This window comes from Myzus persicae, unplaced genomic scaffold (assembly GCF_001856785.1).
Source record: "Myzus persicae strain clone G006 unplaced genomic scaffold, MPER_G0061.0, whole genome shotgun sequence".
NCBI lineage: Eukaryota > Metazoa > Arthropoda > Insecta > Hemiptera > Aphididae > Myzus > Myzus persicae.
Window position 1 is genome coordinate 149,910 of NW_019102034.1, and position 23,815 is coordinate 173,724.

General features: G+C 30.8%; 1 protein-coding gene across 2 annotated transcripts in view; it reads right to left on the minus strand.

The window, feature by feature from the left end:
* The window catches only part of LOC111031051 (pyrokinin-1 receptor-like), a 55,263-nt gene that overhangs the window by 28,001 nt on the left and 3,447 nt on the right, over positions 1-23,815 (minus strand). For both annotated transcript variants that reach the window (XM_022310837.1, XM_022310836.1), the window contains exons 2-3: positions 6,878-6,986; positions 3,561-3,818 (exon numbers count right to left, since the gene is read on the minus strand). In XM_022310837.1, coding sequence (XP_022166529.1) covers positions 3,561-3,818; positions 6,878-6,930 — 311 coding nt within the window. In that variant the 5' untranslated portion in view covers positions 6,931-6,986. The remainder of the gene's footprint in view (positions 1-3,560; positions 3,819-6,877; positions 6,987-23,815) is intronic.

Genomic DNA, 23,815 nt, shown 5'->3' on the forward strand with positions numbered 1-23,815 from the left:
TGTTCTAAATCCATTATAGAGTCTACACAGTGTGAAATCTTGGTTTTTATTTTTACACCTGGAACGGATGTAATCTTATAAAATGTCTTCTTAATTTACGTTATTGAAGGGGACAGACGCCCACCCATACACATACACACACATGGCATATTAATTATATATTTTTTAAATGTCAAAGTTGCTCAACGCCAGAATGTGATTCATTTAAGTTTATATCAGACGATTTGCAGTTATTCGAATTAACAATGCAATGTGTCCCCGAGGCACTGTTTTATACGTTTTTCTCGGTCAAGAACGAGAATGTTTTATTACCATAGAATTCTTTTGTAACCATTACGAGTATATCCTTATTTGTTATTCTTTATAAAATACAATTATTATTTGTTATTCATGAAGCGTTCTCTCCTCACGAAGAATATTTCTCATCTCAGAGCGTTTTATAATTTCAATTAAATCAAATGCACATAAACATTCACATACTTTTGAAATATTATATATTAAATATATTCAATTCAAAATAGATGAAAATGTGTTTCTAAAACTAGGATAATTAGTCAAAATTTGTTTTGAAAATTATAAAAACGGAATTTTAAAGTTGTGTTATACTTTATGCATCATTCTTGGATACTTAATGTTGATCAAAGTTCAATGGTTTTATTTGACATGGTTCAATTATTCGCACCGAGTCTTGGCACGAATAATGTCAAAAGAGATGTTTATACTAGTTTTTCATAATTTTTTAAAAGCAATTTTAGCAAGTCAGGGAATGTACATGTCACACATCATCATTGTATGTCCGAAGGGAAGTTTAATGGAAATTCGAATGTAACCATAAATATCACCTCTAAAGCAATTAATTGGATCTCAGAACTAGATATTTGACCTATGATACCTTAAACTTATTTTATGTATTATTATTTTTCTATTTTACTACATGATTATGTTTCAGTTTTACTTTATTCTAAAAATGATTTAATGATACCTTATATTTATGCCACATGTTGAAAAGCCTTGCACAACTTGTTTATTCCATACGAAAAATAATATAAATAATTTAACAACAAAATAAGTTTGTATAATTGTTAACAAGAAAAAAGGGAAAAGATATAATATATACGTATAAAAATCAAGCGTGTGGGGCAGTACGCCAAAATAAAAGGCGATGAAGTATTAAAGTCTACTGGGACATGCGCTCCGAAATTGAAGATAACGAGTTTTGTTGTATAATTGTGAAACAACAGGATATTTGAACATTACTAATAATTTTAAGCCAATGACCTAACCACAAAAATATGTATAGGATACACATTTTTTCATCATACATAAATATATAAATTAATAAATTATTTATATTTTTTTTATTTAGAATATTATTCATTTCATTATTTTAATTTATATAATAAAATTGTATAAAATACAACATAAAATAAAATAATAATAACGTCGTGAAAATAAGATAACCAATGTTATATTTTTTAGTGAAAAAGTATTCCATGGTAGTTATTTTGGCTAATGTTTAAGACGTCATTAAGTAACTACATGATTTAATATAGAAAATAAAAATGCCGAAATCCGTATCATTATAATAAATTGTCCATTTTAGATCTGAGCAAATCGAACTAACAATGGATATTGTTTTGATACTAATTTAACATTTTAGTTAAATATTGATACATTTTAAATGTGACATTTATAATAATATGTTTCACACTGTCTTGGAGAAGTATACATTTTAGTCATTAGAACATAAATATAATTATGTGACCGTTTTATCGTTGTTAGTATTTACTGAACGCATAAGTCAAAACTGACGTGTTCGGCAATAAATCGAATAATAATTTTAGCTCCACCCACAAATGGTGGACTCAAAATAAAATTCTACCATAGCAAACAAAAAGAATAAATATTATCGTTCTTGTAAATGGGTTGTACAACGTTTTCAAAATATTGCATGAAATATACCTAATTGAAAACTACTCGTAAATAAGACTCGTTACTCACTATAATTTATACGTACCACGAGCTGTAAGTTTTTTTATTGATCTTCAAAATACATCGGAAACGTCGCAATTAGCTTATATTTTACATTAAATTGTTATTAAATTGTACAAATTTGATTTTTTTTTTTTTTTAAATACAAGTGATGGGTTCGTATTATGTCACGCTGATATCCATACGCGCTGTACGATTAATGTTTATGGATAGCAAAAATAGCATGTTGTTCACGTTATTGTAGGTTGTAAGGGTATTTAGAAAACAAGTGTTGTTTGAGAAAAAATCGTTTAGAACAATAACTAGAACTATCGTAAATAATAATTTTATTTGCACAGTGTAATTAAATATGACGATGATAAACTGTCTGCCGTGATCTTCAATTGCACATTTGTTGATAATGTTCACATAGCTATATTATAACGATATGATACATTTATCTCTACCGCCCATACGTAGGCATATGATCGTGAGGTGGGGGGGGGGGTCCAGAGCCCGCCTAGTTACGGTAATGATGAAACCCGCCTAAATACATTCTACTTCTGTAGACTGCAGTTGTTGTAGTACTCAGGTATTTCATATAATTACACAATGTTTGGAAACAAATGCTGAAATGCGTCCGTGAATAACGAAATCGCCGGCGATCGTTTGCGGCTTTGTCGGCAGATACATGATTGGTAATTACCATCGTAATATCTTTATAGACTATAGCTTGGGTATTATAATATAGGGGGTTTCCGTTTTCCGCCAAAATGACCCTCGCTCGTTATCACCATGGCCGTTTTCCGCCAAAAAAAATGTATAAATTATTTTTGAGAACCCCTGGACTAAAACCATCAAATAGTGATGATTACGATGTAGGTACGTGATATTATTATATATTTTATATCATTTTAATTTTTATAACAATGTATTATTTGGACGACAAACTAGTGATGTTTATAATTATAACAATTAATATTTATACTGTTTTTAAGTACAATTATAATAGCGTATGCGTTAGGAAACACACTGGGTAGTGGGTACATCTATAAATAGGGGAATAGTAATAGTAAGATAAGATATAGATAAAAGTTTATGATCAATAAACTGAGGTGAGGCGCGTGTGTGATACAAGGTGATGCGCGTACATCGTGATCATTACTATTTGATGGTTTCAGTTCATAAATAATTTATAAATTTTTTTTGGTGGAAATCGGAATACAAACTTTGGCGGAAAACGGCCACGGTGATAACGGGCGAGGGTCATTTTGGCGGAAAACGGTGACGCCCATAATATAGGTACCTACTATACGATAAGCTCGTATATAATAATACAATATTAATATTATCACTGCAGCTGTGCAACTATTGTCACTGTATTGTCATTGCTATATGACTGCGATACTTGTATAATATTATAATATCACAACTACCCTTCGGTTATTACGGCTGCAGCCCACCATGTATGCAGTTCGGCGCAGTATGTTAATTAACTATTTTCGTTAAAAAAAAAAAAAAAAACAAAAAACATTGGTGCGAAATCCAATGCGGAAACGCGCGTCTGGACCTCGCGGCCATCGTCATACCTGGACCATGTCTGGTAGATCTCCTGCGGCAGTCCGGACAGCAGCAGCAGCAGGTCGGACACGGCGAGACTGAACAGGTAGTAATTGGTGGCCGTGTGCATGTACTTGTTCCGGGCGATCACTATACACGTGCTCACGTTGCCCACGATGCCCGTGGCAAATATCAGGGTGTAGACGAGGGTGACGGGCACGACGACCGGTAGCGGGTCTCTCCTCGGGCCCCACGGGTCATCGTGTCGGCTGTAGTTGTTTCCGTCGCTGTTTAAAACCAGAAACACGGTTATAGACGTCAACGCGATTTATTAAGCACACTTATTGAGTTATGACAGTGATTTCAATTATTTTAGCAAGGCGTGATGATAATATATGTTTAGCGTACAGGGCAGGGGGGTAGGGCGCGTAATTATCCTATACGTTTATATGTATATAGGTCTATGGCAATTGGTCATATCATATGGTCGAACACTGCTGTGAGGTTATGATTTTATGAGCGTTCGGTTGATACCGAGTTGCGGTCGAGATTATAACAGGTAAAAAAAAAAATCCGAGTTGCGGTCGGGATCAAAACAGGTAAAATATCAAAATATGTAAAAATCCTAGTTGCGATAAAAAATATGATTAATAATTATTATGTTTTAAATATTGACAAAGTTCCATATTATTATGCTAAATACAAAAATGAAACGGTCAAAATGTTGGCAACATATTCCATGCTCAATTGTGTTGCTAAAAAAGGATACTGATATAGGTACTAAATACTGCTTCACCGTTGGATCGTGAAATTATTGACATGAAAATTGGATAAGAGCATCGGATAATCGATAACCGGATACTGACCGCAATTAAGACGTTAATTTTAGCTTCAATATTATTAAGACCGCAATTCGTCTATTGCGACCGCAACTCGGACAATACCGAGCGTTCGACCAAGTAGATACATATTTTAACCTAAGAACCATATAGATTCGCCTGGATCCCTTCCGTATTTTACTGTCCCAATTCCATAGGTCTCGGAGTATATTTTTTTCTCATTCCTACAAGCTGTAATGTCGTGACGACCTGTGACGTTTTCCATGCCCAATTTGTGGGCTGAATTTCATTAATATTGTAACATTTAAGTACAACACATTTTTACCGTTTTAATTTATTCCTAAACGGCCAATATTTCTTATTTCCCAACAATAGCGTTTCACATATGTTTACTCCCTCCTACAAACCTCACATTATTATCGTTTCGATATTATCTTGTCTTATTCGACACCATTTAATTACACCAATAATTATCTAAACTTTTTCGAATCATAATTTGTTTTTTTTATGTGACGTTTTATTAACTTTCAAGGGTGTAAAATATATTATTTCGAAAATCGAAAAAATAAAATATCGCTGCCGGTTTGTCACGTGCAATTTGAGCCGTAAGATTGTTAGAAGTCGGCAGACCGAAACTCGGGCCGAAAATAAAATAATATTATAAGTTTTGGCATTCCAGCTCATACTAAAAATAAAAATAATATAAAACACGAAATATGATGATCGATAGAGTTTGAATGGGACGGTGGCACACGGTATAAGTTAAAGTTTTTGATTCAAAACGGGGAATTGCATTTTCATACAACGATGGACGTCCGTAATGGTTATACAGTACGTTATATCTATATCTAAAGGCTATAACATATTGGAAATCAAAGCTTTATCGGTCTGTCTCCATCGAAAGCGATACCCTGTGATATTGTAGTGCCACAGTGGTAACTGCGTACCACAGTTATGTGCACAGGCGTATAAGGGTACCTATAGCCCATCTAGAGTCGACTCTAATCATTAATACTTTTACATAATAGCTCTCTTTATTTAATTGAAATTAGTAGAGCTACGACATTGTCATCACTCATATCTCTCATATTCGTTTAAAACGGAATAAAAGTGAAAATAAAAGTCATCACCGATATCGTGTATTTCAATCAGTATACACAAAAATTGTGTCTAGCTATAATATCAAATCTTTGATAGGTACTCTCAAATTTTGAATTGAAAAAAGCTCTAAAAGGGGAACCCGTCGTTGCGATTTTTAAAATTGTCTGTCTTTTGACTTTTTTTTGGAAATTGTCATGGTATAGTAGCGCTGATAGAACCTATCCTATGCCTTACATTTATAGATAGAAGTCGAAGAGGATGAAATTGATTTCACGTTAAGAGCAGAACTTCAAACAGAACACCAGGTGCTGAAGTAGTATGACCTATGTCATATTTAACTGATTTAGTAGGTATTGGATAACATTATTAAATTTTTATTATTTATTATAATTAAATCCGCTATAAGTCATCTTAATTTGCATTGTTCGGACCCGTAATAACAATAATAAGATTCATAAAATATAATAATTATATAAATACGTTATACCAATGCATCCAAATAGAGTTTGCATCACCATAAAATGGGTTCAAACCTATTACATTTTTAGTTTTTCTACTTTAAACCTCCCTCTTAATCTCTTATAACATGCACTTGGTCTCTCGTAGTAAAATTTTACGCAGTAGCATCAGAAACGTTCTGTAAGCAAGAATTCAAAAATATACGATTCATATTATGTCTATAAAAGTTCAAAGTAACTAAATGTAGTAGATATGGCTCCATCACAATGACTTTGCATAATTTCTTCTTTTTGAATTTCAATTCTATTCGGATCAGAACAAATTATTATCTCAAAAATATCCTATCCATCTTATCCTGCCTTGAAATATGCATAATATTACTTATGGTTGTATATTATTCATTTTGAACGTTTATGGTTCATCGTATAAATTCTATTTTAAAAGGTAAAATGAATTGCCCAACATTGTTAATTGACTATTATTTGCCCAACTATGGAGATCGAGAGTATGAGTTTCAATCATAAACAATTTATTTTTATAACCAACATATTATGTCACAAACCGACAACATTCTCTGATCAAGTTTTTAAAGAAAATAGTTTAAGTAGTAAGAATAGTAACGACGATTCAAGTGATTATGAATCATATTCAGAAACAAAAAATTATAAAAAAATAATAACTTGTATCAATTAATTTCTTATTTATACATAAGTATTAAATTAGGATTAAAAAGTCAAGATATTAAATTCAATAACTATATGATGAATATTGAAAACAATATTTTTGACTATCTAAATATTATCGTATCCCACTATATGCGACTGCCGTGGCATTTTATGAGCTGTGTGCACTGTGCACACATTCGATTTAATCCTCGTGCATTACCTATTAACTATTTGAACCATGTTGTTAAGTAGGTACATCTTTTATTATACAACGGTTTTTACCTAATATTGTCGTTGTAGAAGGTGTTGTTCCTTAAAGTTTCTTCAAACAGCATACTCAAAAATGCAGTACGACTGATACATTATTCAAACCACCATCGCACTAGGAATCCTGAAACAGGGTGTAATTTAAATAAATATATTATTATACTTAATCTCTGTTAATATGCGTCGTACGTTATTAATAAAATAGCATTCCCTATTTTTCGGAATCACGCTTTGACCACTTTGTGTCTTTATCCATGTAGTAAATATGGTAAATTTTCCTCTTATTATTATTAATATTATCTAGTTTACCAAAATAAAAAAAATGAAATAACTTTCCATTGCCACTATTAACAACCAAATAATATATTACACAATCGTACATAGTACCAATAATTAATTAACACTTGTTAACAAAGTATATTATAAGACTGTTGGACTCCACGGAAAAGATATATATTAAACACTAGAACACTGCATTGGCCATTAATTAAAATACATTGGCCCTGAGACTCGGGTCCAGCGAGCTATGTAAGGGCTTTTGGACTGAGAGGCTGTGTTAAAAAAAATGTTAATTGATATAATATTAATTTGTTTTTAAAAATCATCTGTTATAGTACCTGTCTAGTGTCTACTATGGACAGTGAACTATGAAAATCTGACATAAAATAAGATTGCATTATGAGAATATACATAGACTAACACTTTACAGAAAGTCTTGCTTTAAAATTATGCTGTCAAGTAAATAACGAAATATATAATGCTAATTATTAAAATAACTAATTACTAGGTAATCGCTAATCGGCTAATTAAAATATTATTTATTTTATGTCCAGTTAGCTTGTATAGTTATACATTTTTAATTAATATTTATAAGTATGTAAGTAATAATTATATGTAATTCGATGTCTTATAAATATTTGGTAGGTATATTATATTCATTGATATAGGTACATATTTCGTTGTATAATAATATAAACCGATGATCAAGATTTAACTTTCAAGATAAAACATTTCGAATAAAACAACACACAATTTACAAGAACAAGTTTAGTTAGTTATTACTCTGAATATTTGAAGAATGAAACAAGTAAATCAGCGTAGGTACTTATAATGGCAATAAACATTTTTGCATGGCACTCAATTAGCAGAACTGTAAATTAACGTCAGTAACAAATGCCCGCTTAGTAATGCACCCTCTTATATTTTGTTTAATTTATAATTTGTGTGAAAAAAATACTTGACACCTGTTTCAATAGGTATTAAATAATTCTAATAGCTATAAATTATTACTTTGAGAGGAAATAATCTAAAATTAAAATTTATATTTCTTTAAAAACAATCTTATCTTATATTATTGTGATGTTTGGCTTAATAATTATTCTAGTATACTGTATATAAAAATCCATCCTCAACCCTTTGTCAATTAAGACATTATACAGACAACCATGCCAAAAATATAAAAATCAAACAAATTAAATATGAACGAAAATAACAGAGAAAAAGTTTAATATTGTCCCATGCATAAAGAAATTATCACAAACATCAAACTATTTTCAAATTTCAAAGCTTCTATTTGCAATGATAAATACCTATAGAATATAAAGGTATTTCTGTAAAATGTTATTAAATATTTAAATTATGTAAAAATTGTTATTCATCACTTTTATGTTTTATATTTTATATTAACTATCTATATAACGTTGGATACTTTGGATTCAAAAATGGAAAAAAAAATGTTGTTCATTATGACTCCAACCTTTCTATTTTACTGTTTCATATTTAAGAATCTCCCTTCGAAGACAACTAACATGATGAGTTTGAAATAGTAAAGACTTAATGAAATTATTTTATATTTATTGGTTTTCTAACGAAATATGTCCTTTCGTAAGTGACATTCATTGAAAGCGGTATACTTTTGGCATTGCGTGACTGCAAAATGTTTATAACATTTTTGTTGGGTTAATCAAATTTGGCGCAGATATAGATTTCAGACAAACTTACATTTTTTCATATTACATATTACATCAAAAAGCCACGACTATTCAAAATTAAAATTACGGCCTCGGTTGTGGTAAAATAAAATTTATTTTATTTCATTTATTTACCTTAATAACTCATTATAACCTATTATAAAATGGTATAGTAGTTAGGTAACAATGAATTTATTAAGCTTTGAGGCTTAAGCTATATATCACATCAACGTATGACCATCACAATTCTACCAATCAAATAAAATTATATTCAACCCATTTATAAAATCATATTTAAAGTATTATTCTCGAATATAGATTAACTTTTCAGCATAAACATTTAAACTCGCAACGAAATTAATATTATAATTCACAGAAATCAGTAAACAGCGTTTATATAATTTATTAACACCGTTGGACGCGTCATACCATTCCTTTATTTAAAAAATTGTATTATCGATATGAAATCTAATAATATATAGTTACACGCAATTGAGGTACGTATGGCCGTATCGATATTTAGTGTTACTGTACCGATACATTTACACTCATCGCATTGTTTTAATGAAAATAAAATTCAATCTTTTACAAAAAACGGTCGTAACTATATAGTCGTTGTAACTATATAACTATTTACTGATTTATCCGTGAATTATTGTATAAGATAATGGGGTGAAATCCGGTAGAGGGTTGGCTGTAATCGTGCAGAAATTACGATTTGAGACGTCGTGCACTTTAATAGAATTGAATCCACCGACTGATGTCTGTTAAGTTTACGTGAAGAGAACGCACTTGTGTCTGCTCAAAAGATTAACATATTCGTTTAAAATAATTTCGTTAAAATTTCTCAAAGGTCGAAAACTTATCGCGTTTCGTTAAAAGCATTGGTTACGATATTCTTTGTCAATGCCATCGTAATTATTCGTTTAATCTTTTAGAAGCGTTGATGAGCGCTTAACATTTTGATATATTATTATAAAATAGGGTTTGGAGAATTTGGAGCGCATCAACATAAGAAATGGCACGGTCTGTTTGTTCTTTTACAGTAACATAATTCGATGGTCATTCACGTTTGGATTCAAACGTATTGTGTAGTTTTGTTTTTATTTTTATACATTTTACATGTATATTTAAGCAGTCTAGCCACGAGAATAAATTAACGTGAGTCATGCGATACACCTATAGCCTATATAGTATAGGTACTACCTATATTTTATATACAATCAAAGTATTCAGTCAAATGTGTTCATTATAATTTAATTGAAACTCAAACAATATTGAAAGGCGTGTATCATAGTGTACACCGTCTATCACAATATATTATATGATGTAGAAACCTTGTTAGAATACATATTCTTGATAAAATTGTCCACCCGTGAAATTGAAACTAAGTAATTGCTGGTCTGATAATTATAATTTTAATTGGCGTTACATGTAAATATAAACGTTTGTATTGTACGATACCTATGAATAATGTATAAAGTTGATATTAATTATTATTAATAATAATAATAAAGCGTTAAAGTGAACTTTGATTGTAAAAGTGTTGTATGGCTAAGATCTGAATTGAATTCGTATTAATTCTGCATACTTTTTCGAACGTTGATTCTGTTATTGATATCATTTATTTTTCGGTCAATACAATTTTAATAATATAATTTTTTTTTGAGAGGGAGTAATGAACTCTTAATACTTCAAACGAGCAATATTAAAGTCAACTTTGAGTACTTAAATATATTAATTAGTTTACCTAATTTTATAGTTTAACCAAATACAGCAAAAAATTTTAAGACAATGCAATTTTATTATGGCGTTTAGTTAAGATGAATAAAGAGCCAATTTAGATTTTTTATTTTAATTTACCTATTTAAAATATTCGCTATAATATTTCTACTAAATTAGTACTGAAAAAAATGTACTTAGTGAGAGAGTGATGAGTTCATTAAAAGTACGCACGAATTGAAACCAAAGAGTTGCGATGTAATTATGTAATCGTGCGGCACGATTACTAAAAATGCAGAATTCTTGTTAATATGTATATATACATCTAAATGCTGTAGCTACTTAATAAAAAAAATCTTTAAAAGGGTGTGTGTATAGTATAAACATTCATCCTACACATTTTATGTCAACATTTTATAGTAAAAAAGTTTTGGACTTAAAATACAATAAAGAAATATTATTGTAACTACATTGTTATTCAAGGCTATAACAGAAGTTTATAAGACGTTAATATAAAAAAAAATACCTTAAGCTTAAAAGTCATTTTATCATTTTTATTCTGTTGATGCTTAAGAATTAAATTTTAAAAAAAATAATTCTTATTATTTTATTCAAAGTTGAAGTTTGATATTTCCAGAGAAAAGTAAAAAAAAATTATTGTTTCAAAACCAGAGCAGCCATACGCTGTAGGCCTAGTTTTCCCCCATATGTTGTAAATCGTTAAGTAGAGTGGAGGCTCAATGATAATTTTCTACTTTTTAGTTTTTAGTGTTGTCTATTGTCTATACTATTTAATGGTTCATGGCTTTATGTAGATTACGATACCGACTTAGATTTGCTATAAATGATAAAATGTGTGAACAAATTAAAATATGAAATTAGAATTGATGTGCTTGAAAAACTATGAAAAAAAATTATATTATATGTTTAAATTCAATTTAATTTAATTTAAATGATTGTAAATTAACTAGGAGTCACCCATACAATATGAATTTATATATATTATTCTATGTTAATGTACACATTTAAATACTTAATTAACTTAGGTACACGTTAACCAGGAAAATAAATTTACTGAATAAAATATAAATATTAATATACAGTTGTGCTATTAACTCATGTGGTGAGCGCTTGAAAATAAAATAGTAGGTAGGTACTTATAAATTCACTCGTTTTAATATTAAATTGTATACAAAAAAAAAGTAAGGTATTTTATATTTATATAATCATTGATTCAAGAGATTAAATTATTCCTAGTATTTTTTTAATGTAAAATGTTTAGATTAATATATTTATTTTTTTATTATATAATTACTTTTCCTGAGTTATTTATTTTCAAAGTTGATGAAGTCTTTTTAATTGTCAGTATCTTTTTGATATAAACTACTTGTATTTATTGATATGTGTACAAAATATGTAAATTTCAAAAAAATACCTTATTACTATTTTTTTTTAAAATTTCTTTATTCATTTGAAACCAAAATATTATTACCTATATTATACTATTTGACCGTTACACGGTTATGACAGTAATAACCGTCATTATAACAAGCAAATATGCTTACAGCACTCGTACTTTATCGAATCGGGTTTAAAAAACATGACTACCCAAATAATTTATAACGATAACCTTTTGTTAGAGTTAAAATAAAATGTGTTGTGGTTAGTTGACTCTTCGATGTTATTTGTGGGTATGTAGGATCCATAATATTTGCATGTCAAAATTACGTATACTAATATTTGGTCACTGAAAATAACAATAATCATTCATAATCTTCCTAGTATCAGATCATCATGTAATATATAACATTTACTTGTTCTATATCGAATTTGTACATACCTACATAATTTGTTATTTGTATTTTGTAATAAAAGCTTCTAATAAGTTATATAGTATGTGTTAAAAAAATTAAGGTTTTAGATAATAATAATGTTATAGTACATTATATTCAAACTCGAAAATTGAAAATAAGTACCTACCTATAAGATGTTTGTATCCCATATTCCATAATAATAACATTCGTAACATAATTTTATTGTTATGTAAAAAATATGTTTCAAATGTATGTTTCAAAATTCGTCTGTATTATAGTAGTCAGTTTATATCAATACATATGTACACGGTACAGGAAGTACGATCAAATGAAATAATCTTTAGTAAGTATAATGTAATCATATAGATAACTCGTTTATGTATTTAATTTAGGCGAGTGACGTATGGGTACTTATCAACTTAATACCTATCAAAAAGTAACAGTAAATAATCATGTTTATTTGTTTTAACTTGGGCATAAATATTTTTAAGTCAAAGCGACTACCAAACAAAATTATAAACTTAATGTCGTGAGTAGGTAAGTAGGAACCAAATTTTAAATACATGCATATATTAAGTCTTTTAAGTTTATAAATCTTCCACAAAAAAAGTCCATTTTGTTTTAGACAAGAATGATTTAATATCCAGTGGGTAGACCGTAACCATGAAATTAGTTTTAAATATATTTTTAGTGACGAGTACCTCCTTTGAAATCGTGTCATTTTAATTTAAAATTATATTTATTTTAAGTGAACACAATGCCATCGGCCTATATGGTGATATACTGATATCGTATATTTTTTTTCTATTATTACTACAAAAGTCAAGAATATCAAATAACAAAGTAATAAACAATGACACTCGTAAAATGTGATTTAATTACACGCACTCACGAACCGATAAACTACGGGGTGAATCGTATAAATTCCAAAACGCTGAATAACTTTAGCTGCACTCAAGACATCGGAGACGAACTTACAGATAGGTTCACTGAACTTCCGCAATATACATTACAAACGTCATGCTCCATCTAGATTATACCAGATTTCCGGCGGTCGGAAGTAATATTCGGGCAAATCACGGGGAATAAACATTTCCTATATTGGTCAAAAATACAATATTGTGGCCCGGTAATTCGCTATGTTTTTGGCAACGGTCCAATTTATAATAATATTAATATAACACACGAATGTCGGAAGCATTATATGTACCTATAGCTAATGCCATGTGCACGCCAAAATGTTATGTCGAAAACAGGAGACTTTTGTGTGGATGCGATCCGTCACTTATTAAGAATTTATGATACGCCAATGCAAAAATAGATGGTTGGTATATTTAGACAGGTGATTATATGAATATTGGATAATAATAATGACGGTGTCAATAATATATGGTAAATGTTAGCTAATAATTTAAGAGGATAATACGAGAACACGTAAACAATTTTAAAACGTAAATAAACTAAAATGTAAAAAATGAACCTTACACGGTATCACTCACTCGCCCGCTCACCATATAGATCTCTTGGCTGATACAGTGACGATATTTGAATATTTAGCTATGCAAAATTCAATATCGCACATGTCATATCATTCTATTCAGATATGTATACCAGATAGGTATATTGTATGTTTAATAATTTGATTATATTCACATTATAATGTATTATGCATGCACCATTTGCATGGTGTATTGGTGTGGTCGTGAGGGTGGGTGTGGGTGAAAAACCGGCTATTATTCCTCTCTATACCGACTAATAGCAATTTTTTTCAGATTTAAAACCTTTTGTTTTATGTTTGAAAAGTATATATTATCTACAACGCAAAAAAAAAACCGTTTAAATTAAAAAGCGCATTATTCAAGTCGGTTCGTTATTAAATAACATCTACATAATAAAAAAAGAAAAACTATGTAACTATGTAAATTCCGAGCGTGATCGTATTCGTTTGCTTATACTTTTTCCCCGACATCCTCTGCATTGTACGTATAGGTATTTTAACCGTATATGTAAAATTCTGTGAAGGAATGCCAATTATAAATGCTCTATTGCCCTATACATTTTTACTTGTTCAAAATACTTTTGAAAGGTATTTGAAATGTGCGTTTGACTACTTGAACGAAATAGTGTATATTATAAATGTGGCAAGTTTTTAAAAGAGAATACAATTTCTTCGAGCAAAAGTTTGATACAATTTTATTTTTTTTCCAAATAACGAGTTAAAAAATAAACCACCTGCCGTAAATACTTTTGTACTCCGTACCAATGTATTTGAAATAAAAAAAAAAAAAAACATATTTAAAAACATAACAGTGTTATTACGCCCCTTGCAAAATGTCGAGTCCGTTCTTGTTAAGCAAACATATATAGGTCCGTTGAACTTTGATGACTGCACTCTTACGTTTCGTCGTTGTCGTGTTATTGTGTTATAATAATGCTGTCCGTGTCGTCAGAATTGCTTCGGTATATACTGTATATTATGTGCTGCAGTGTATATAGGCGGTAAACACCCTAACGTCGACATTCAATAATTATCGGTCGAAAAGCCCACCGAACAAGTGAGGATAACGACGACCGCCATATCGTAGGTAGGTGGTAAACGTACGTCCGACAACGTCCACGGAATAAAAAAGTTCGACACCGTCGTTTGCAATCTTTCTTCCGAAATAATATTATATATTGTCTAATCTCCATACTATTGTATATACCTACTATCTATGCGCGATGACGATTTACGGCGGTCGTGTCGTGGAGTTTTGAAAACGTCTTTTTTTCCCGCTTCTCGCGCTGGACAAACTACGACTTACGACGATAATGCTAATAATATTTCCGAGCGATTTTACGTCTATCGTATACATATAATATAATAGTGACACTATAGAATAGTATGCTCAAACACAGTATAATAATATGGTAATCGCGTGTATGGTCATTGGCAATGTTCGAGCACAGAATATCCATTATTTTTCATATATATTGCATTCATAAAATCAAAAAGGGTGCAAGTGTGGATATTGGATTTTTGAACGTCTTTAAATTTTCACGCTACTATAATAGTATACATAACATATAGTACACATTACATGTGCATATCGATGACGCTCTCGCTTTAGGTCAATTTGATGTAACTAAATAATAACGTCCGCGAGTAATTCGAAAACGTTTTCCTATATAACACAATAATGGGTACCTATGTAAATCAAAACGGTCGATATCCGGTTGATTTTTTTTTAACGCAGACACCTTTAATATTTAAATGTTTTTCGCGAGCGATGAAATTCCGTGAATGGAAATAAATGTACCCACTACGTGAATAATTTTGTGATTCAATGAGCATTTTCAAAAGTCATAATATAAGTCGCAGCTGATATTATAGTACTGCAGCTACAACGTCGGGGCAAAATAAGTGTAGGAATCATATAAAGTATAATATTAAAAAATAAAATATTAACATTATGACGTTAACCATGCCTATACAATATTGTCGTGCCCACCTATTATGTTAAAAAAAATGAAAAATATTAAAACACGTATAACACAACGCATTATAACGCACAATATAATTCGTCGTACTTTTTATGCGCCGAATGTTCGGCTGTCTGTTCGGCGAAAATCTCGGTGATGGAGCTGGAATTAATGTTCCGGCATAAAAGTAATTGCGTCTCGTAACACCGAACGCTTTTGTAGTGTAATTATTCTACTGTAGCTGTACATCATAACGCCACAGCAGACTGTGCAGATTTAGCCGGCTGCGCTATAGCTGCGTTATTTGCCGACCGCTTTCTAAAATATTGGAAAATCCTCCACGTTCGGGTCCATAATTTCGTCGGAATATTCGCGTTGCGTTTTCGCCGTAAGCCCGGAGCCGAACGTGTCTGAAAACCACGTCTCAGCCTTTGCGAAATCCGATTGAAGATTTCGCGGGGCCATAATGCCTCACTCCCACCCCCTCCCCCGCGCACGAGGCTTTTTAGCCGCACAACAATGGCCACCGCCTCATTCGATGTCGGCCAGGTGTGTTTATTATCGGATTTGTGTCACGGTCAGTCAGCACTTCCGCGTCCGGTGTGCGCGACATAACATAATGGTTATATTGTATAATACACCGACAAACTACGTCTCGTACACGTCGGACACGCGTCGCGCATATAACGACGCGACGATATTATGTCGACGTATACGGTTTTCGTATTGAGCATGTTTACTCGCCGGCGGGGTTTATATAGTTCACCGCTTAAACGTAATATATCGTGTATAAAATATATTATATATTGTATTATAGTGCGGGTTCCGAAATAATGAAAATTCCCTGTCCGGGATCTATATAATATAATAACACCTCCGGTGGACAGTGTCCGACCCTTATCCCACTATATTTTTACCACCCACCGATCTGTTATTTTTTTTTTTTCTGATACATATACGATGGCCACAGTGTTACATCGGATATAAATGTCTCGCGTTCTGTACGATTGATCATTGCTAGTGTGGAGCCACAAAAGAAACACTTTCGCGCCCCCACTGGCAGTGCGTATGGCGTACAATATATTAATCGATCGACAGCGTAAATGCATTAATATATAAGAGTTGGTACATGTGCGATTTAATGCCACACCAGCATCGCGTGTGTATATATATATATATAGACTAACGAGTAACGACATGCTCAATTCGACCATGTATGATAATATGACTATAAATTATTTTAGTAATACTAACGCTTGATGGAGTCCCACAACAAACTCCAATGTAGTTGGCGTTCATGACTGTTTTTGTTTAGCAAACGTATCAAAGATTATATAGGTCGATTAGGCGTCCTCGGGCAGTTAGGCGTTCCCTACGCGGCGATTTAAAGCATGATAGTATAGCCTTTGGGCTTTGACACAATCTGTACAGTTTAACGGCCAACCCGAACTCTTTGCAAGACTCACCCCCAAAATAAATATGAAAAACATTCATTCAATCAACACATTTTTGACTTTTTTCTTTCATTCAAATATATTTTAAAAACTGTCACTATTATAATATTATGTATCGATTAAAATTTCACAATAGGTACTAGTTATATATATATATGCTTCTGATAAAGAGAAAGAAACCTGTGATAGTGAAAACTTTACTGTTTATACAACATTGTTATGGGGCGTGTGGTTATACTATGTCAATTTGTTTGGCTATTTAAATAAAAGCTTTATTGAAACAAATATAAATCGTATATAATATTATAAGTAGCATGCTATTAGATATTTTCCTCTGCAAGGAATATTGAGGAATCTTGAATATTTTTGTGTATAGTGCAGTAGGAAAATATCTAGTAGCATTCAACATTTTGCTATTATAGGAATTTCATTTCATTTTTAATTGTTGTTGTTGGTTTGCGTTTCTATGGCAATAAACAAAGCGTTACAAAATTCAGCCTCTCAAAAATCGGTTGGAAAAAAAACGTCGCACAAAAAAACATATCAACATAATATATGTTAAAAAAATTGAACTCCTCTGTCAACGTTCTACCATTGTGCATCTATGATTTACTAAACTATACACCCACGTTGGTAGGTATCTATACTAGATTGAGTGGTTGATATTAGAATGCACTATCGTTGGGAGAAAACGGATAGCGGAGATGGTGAGTTGCCAATAGTTGCGCTGTAAAATGCCGCTTGGAAATAAAAATAAGCTTCCGAAAACCATTTTTATATTTTCGACGTCGATATAATTGTTTCTGGTATTTTACCAGCCAATTAATGGTGTTTAAATATCAAAGCTAGCGCTTGTACTTTATTTGTTTTTTATTTTTTTTTTGGCTGTGGCCCTAACCTCTCACTTTATCACACAGCGGTGGGTTCGTGAATGAACATATCGAGCCTCGAGCGAGCGTCAAAGACTAATTTTACGACTGACACGAAATCATATTGCGCGCGCCACCTCAGTCAGACACTTATATACTATGCGAGATTGTATAAAAATAAAATGGTATTGAAAAATATAGCCGCGTTGTATTTTTAAGTTTTGTTTTTTTTTTTTTTTGTGCATATATTGTGATGTCTGTGTTGTGGATGACATCGCAAGACCACATGACGGCGTTTATTATAGTCCGACCTTAAGATCAACACTTGTAATACGCGTCATGTCTTGCGTTCTAGAGAACGACAACGATTGAGGAAGGGCGATGGAGTTGTTGAATATCATAATATTTATTGTTTCGACGGAGCGCAGAGAGTCTCAACCCAAGCATATTTTAATTTACTATATTATTGCCACGAACATAACACACACACACAATATATATGAATATATGATGTTTGCAGGGAATGTATAATACTATTTACACTCTCGTGTCCCGTGCATAAAATTGCGAACCACGTGTTAACTGTTGTAATTTTGTGTCCACATGTACTGGCGTTGCGAATAAATTTAATAAAACGAGGTATTATTATACGAGTCGCAGTAACCAAATTTGCGGTCATGACCGCAAGAAAAAAATAATACAGAATTAATATAATGATAATGACTAATGCCGAAGATGTTTTAAGTGGACGGTATGAAAAATTAAACAGCATTTCCGTGCCAAACAATATTATGGAAAAATAGTCAAGATTGAAGCTTATTATACTTATTATTATTATTACAATGTTATAATCATTTGGGATGTTTTGGTGCCCGACGAAAAACACACACATTAAACGGACACGGAAATCTAAGACTGAGACTATGCAGAGAAATGATAATTAGACATGTCCGAAGAACATTAAACATTTTTATTCCACCATAAAACCTATCAAATTATGTATGATTTAGTATCGAATTGAATTTCGACACTGAAATACATATAATATTTCATATTGATAGTGCGTTGTTCGTGTTCTACTGTAGTGCGGAATCTTTCAATTTCGAACATTAGACAAAGTGCGAATTTACAATAAAGTATTCGACTGAAATGAGTAGAGAGCATTATAATAATTATTATAGTTCATAAAAATAAAATGGATTTTATAAACGTTTTTGTTTTCATTTATGTCGATTATTATATCGATATTATGTTGTCATTTTTTTTTTTTTGTCAATTCGCCAAGACGTGTCATTCACAGGATTGAATAAATATGCGTATCACGGATTTTATCTTATTAATCGATATTTTCGATATTAAATTGTCTATTTTATTATTTGATCGACATATTTAATACTTTTTAAATTACAAAAGCTCAATTTTTAATCATTTTAACTGTTTTTAAAGCTCATCTTTATAATTAAAATTTCCGATAAATTGAAAAGAGAATATCAAATACAAATAGGTCGAGCATTAAATACTAAATAAATAAGTAACGTCAATTTCACACTAGATTTACCATGATTTTGTCACGTTTATGATTCAAATATTATTAAAAATATATATGTAGGGCGTTATAATAATAGTATACTATTATACTAATGTATGAATTATTCAAATATTATAATAATGTATTATACTATAACAAACCATGTCGATTTTACCCCGTAGGTATTACTGTAATAAATCACGTGTTAGCGAACGCACCAACTGCCGGTTATACACGCAAATTTGTCTATATATTTCTACTGAAACACAATTTATTTAAGATTCCAAGAGGAGCGATAACATTGGTGTGTAGTTTTTTTTTTTTTGAAGGGAGCAGGCAAGTAAAATGGATAAGGAATGAAACACCGATAGAGGGGTGATTTTTTTATTTCCCAGTAGTTTTCCGGCCACGAATGAGAAAGACAGCGAAAAAAATAAAACAAATCCGAAGAAATAGAGATATTTTTTACCAATAAAACCCTGATAAGTCATTTGTCAAATTGTATTTAGAATTTTTTTTGAACGTGGTAGTTCAATGTTAATAGTTACTATTTACCAGTATTCTTGACTGAGAAGAGTGATTAAAGCTTATAATTTTGTATCATTTAACATAATTTAGAGTCACTGCTACCACAATACAGAAATACGTCATTTACATTCCAAACTTATTATTATTTCATTTGAACATTTTGATTTAAATTTAACTTTTTTGTCTTTAGTATGGTTGATTAAAAATTAATGGCTAGTTACCGTTTTTCCTTCATTTTATTTGAAAGATGAAATCTAGATCAGTTTTCTACGGCTTCAAACAATATGTGATCGCACTCAATACAGCTAGTCACACTTCCCATTCAATCCAACATAATATATTAAAATATGAATAATCTTCAACGCAACGAAATACCTATATTATTACATTATTATTTCCGGCAGTGACACACTAACTTTGGTTTTTCTCGGAAATTGAACTACTAGATTCTTATCAAAAGTATGCAAGTCTGTTCTAAACGAGTTAAAAACTTAAAGATAAGTTAATTTTAACTTTTTGACATAAATTTTTGAATTTAATTTTCGTTAACTTAATTTCTAATAATGATTTTTATTGATATAAGCTTAATTAATAACGAGTTAATTTGAATCATTTTCAAGTTAAGCTAATTTATAAATAATTAAACTATAAACCTAGTACAATTATTATTGATTATCCATATTGCATAAACATTTAATTTTTATTATTTTAAACCATAAACTGGCTATTTACGTATTATAAAATAAAAGACTTAACTTAAGTTAATATTTTAAGTGTAAGTTTCCATATAACTTTTAAATTAACAAAGTTTAAAAAAATAAGGATAACTATTAACTTTAAACTTTTTTAAATGTTTTATATCAACTAAACTTAACTCAGTTAAAAGTTATCATTAACTTCACCAAGGCTTGTGAATAGGCAAGGAAAAAATATCTCTTTAAATTCATAATTATTTCTGTACCATTCTATTATAGTTTTATTTCTAAATGGTTAGTGTAAATACCAGTAGGTAGGTACTACCTGGTGGGTAGTTGACTAGTGTCTTGTGTTTGTGACTCCTCCTTGGCAACAATACATTCACGGCCATCTGTTGATGACTTTTGGTTCTTATTGTATCGCTGCTTAGTGTTGCGATGTTAATAGCACTTTATTGGACTTAAAACTAATATACGTAAATTAAATTATATTATTATGCAATTTTGTAACTAGGTATCTATTTTATAATTGCGTCAACAGAACAAACGGTTATAATACGGTTATGTTAATTTATATTTTATATTAGATTATTATTTTAGATAGCGAGGAAAGCCTGGCATAGTATTTCACTCCAGTTTCCATTACATAGTTATTATCATGATTCGTATTAATTTTGTGTTTATTTTTTTTAAATAAATGGGTATATATTCCTAAATAACATATATTATTATTATTATTTTTAAATAAATAAATATTATAAAAGCCGTAAGTATACGAGTTAATGTTGTGTTTTCTAAAATTAAATATATTTTGCATTTTTGCATCAAATTCTCAAAAATTCGATCACAAACGAGCGTTTTCTTAGAAAGTCATTTTGTACAAAATGTATTGATTTCATTTCATAGAAAATAATAAAAAAATAAAAACAGCAATAGTATGTAAGTTCATAATTAAAACTGCTGTACGAATGGTTGTAGGATTTATTGTGTTTGTTATAAAGTAAAGTACGATTAAATCGGAGGAAAAAGTTTTATTTTTGGTTAAAAAAAAATGTATTTTTTAGTTTTGAGTCCTTTTAAAAACGTGTGACAAATATATTATTTTAAAAACTCGTTTAATTTTAGAGGACGTTGGGAAAAATAGCTTATATATAACAGATTTTACTTTTCTAAAATGACAAAAGGCGAGTTTGATATCACGAAATTATGCATTTGTCGTTTTATTTATTTGTTGATGCAATTTTAAAAGTAAACTTTGGAATTATTCGCATCTGTGTTTGATTTTCATTCAGAATAAAACACGATACAACCACAATCGGCTATAAGTTAAACTCGTGAATTTTAATTTTTTTTGTCTACACAACTGTCTTTAAAATTTATTTGTATTGATTAATTTATTTTTCAGCTCAAGTAAAGAAACACACGACGCATTTCAAATACAAATCGATCGATTTTAAATCATATCCGTTTCATAATTATATAGTTCCGCGCATGGGGTTTGTTAGGCCATTATTTATGGCGATGAAAATTTTTCCGTTTCGATTATTACACTATGTTAGAACGATAAACCGATTGGTCTTCGGACGTATGTACAATATGTAGGTGCTTAGCATTATGCACGTGCCTGTGTGTGTGTGTGTGTGTGTGTGTGTGTGTGTGTGTGTGTGTGTGTGCACTATGCACTGTGCAACAATAATTGACAAAACTGCACAGTCTTATAATACTATTATGATGCCGAACCGATAATGACGATGGAGTCATATTTCGCGAGCATTTTAGGTCAAAGATAAATAAAAACCGTTGAGAAACTTTTGTATTTTGACCGCTTGTAATGGACCTCCAGCAAGGGGGTTGTTTTTTTTTTTATTATTGTTCTATCTGCCGATTTAATGGACATGGTGTAAAATGTAATTTTCCAACTTGTTCTACATCATTATGAGATAGGGACCCGGTTAAACCTCGTATGTTCTGGGGTCGTTTAAAAGTTACTGGGCGCTTAAAAGACACTATTATAAAACTACCATGTTATTATAACATTATTTCGTAGACCCGCCAATGCTACCACCGCCGCTATACCATCAACGGTCACCACATGATGAACATATTTAAGACGTTTATTCGCACAACTCATATGAATTTACAAACGGTTTCGTTCCGGTAACGGAACTGATCTATAAAATAAAAAACATCGTTATAGCCTGCACAAGTCAGTCGTTTCTTCTCCGGATAAAAGGAAAAACCCCTTGATTCGTTTGCATAATAAAAAAACAGCACGCAATCGCGACTTCGACGAGTATAGTAACCAACGTTCTTGTGTAAACAAAAGCATTTAATTTGGGTTGTCAAATGCAGATGACGGAGCACTAAAATGTCTAACCGGAATAATATTATGCGTTTCACTATTTGCCATATTATGCCACGGTTAAACAATTGCTTGGTTGTATTTGAATGGATATTGTGTAAAAACAACAAAATAACATATTTAATGCATAGAATTTTATGTGAAACTTTTTTTTTTCAATGAATAGACACCGGAATGCACTGAGCAGTGATTTTCTATACAGTACGAACATGCAAGATTGAAATCGAAGGTGATTACATAGGCCTATAAAGGGTTGGACTGCTCGCATAGAGAAAGAGGTCCGAAAGTTGGAGAAGTTAGAAATAGACAGCGAAAAGTTTACTATTTCCGTGGAAGAAATATATTTAATTTAATGGAAATGTACGTCGGCTTAAAGGTATAATATATTAGTATGCAGTCGTGTGATTTGTATACGCGTCATTAGGCATAACACCAAAATATATTTTATTTAATTGTAATATTAATAGTTACACATATTCCTGACAACACGACCAGACGACCATGATAGGCATTCATATTCGAAAAAAAATTTTAAATTCTTAAAATTCA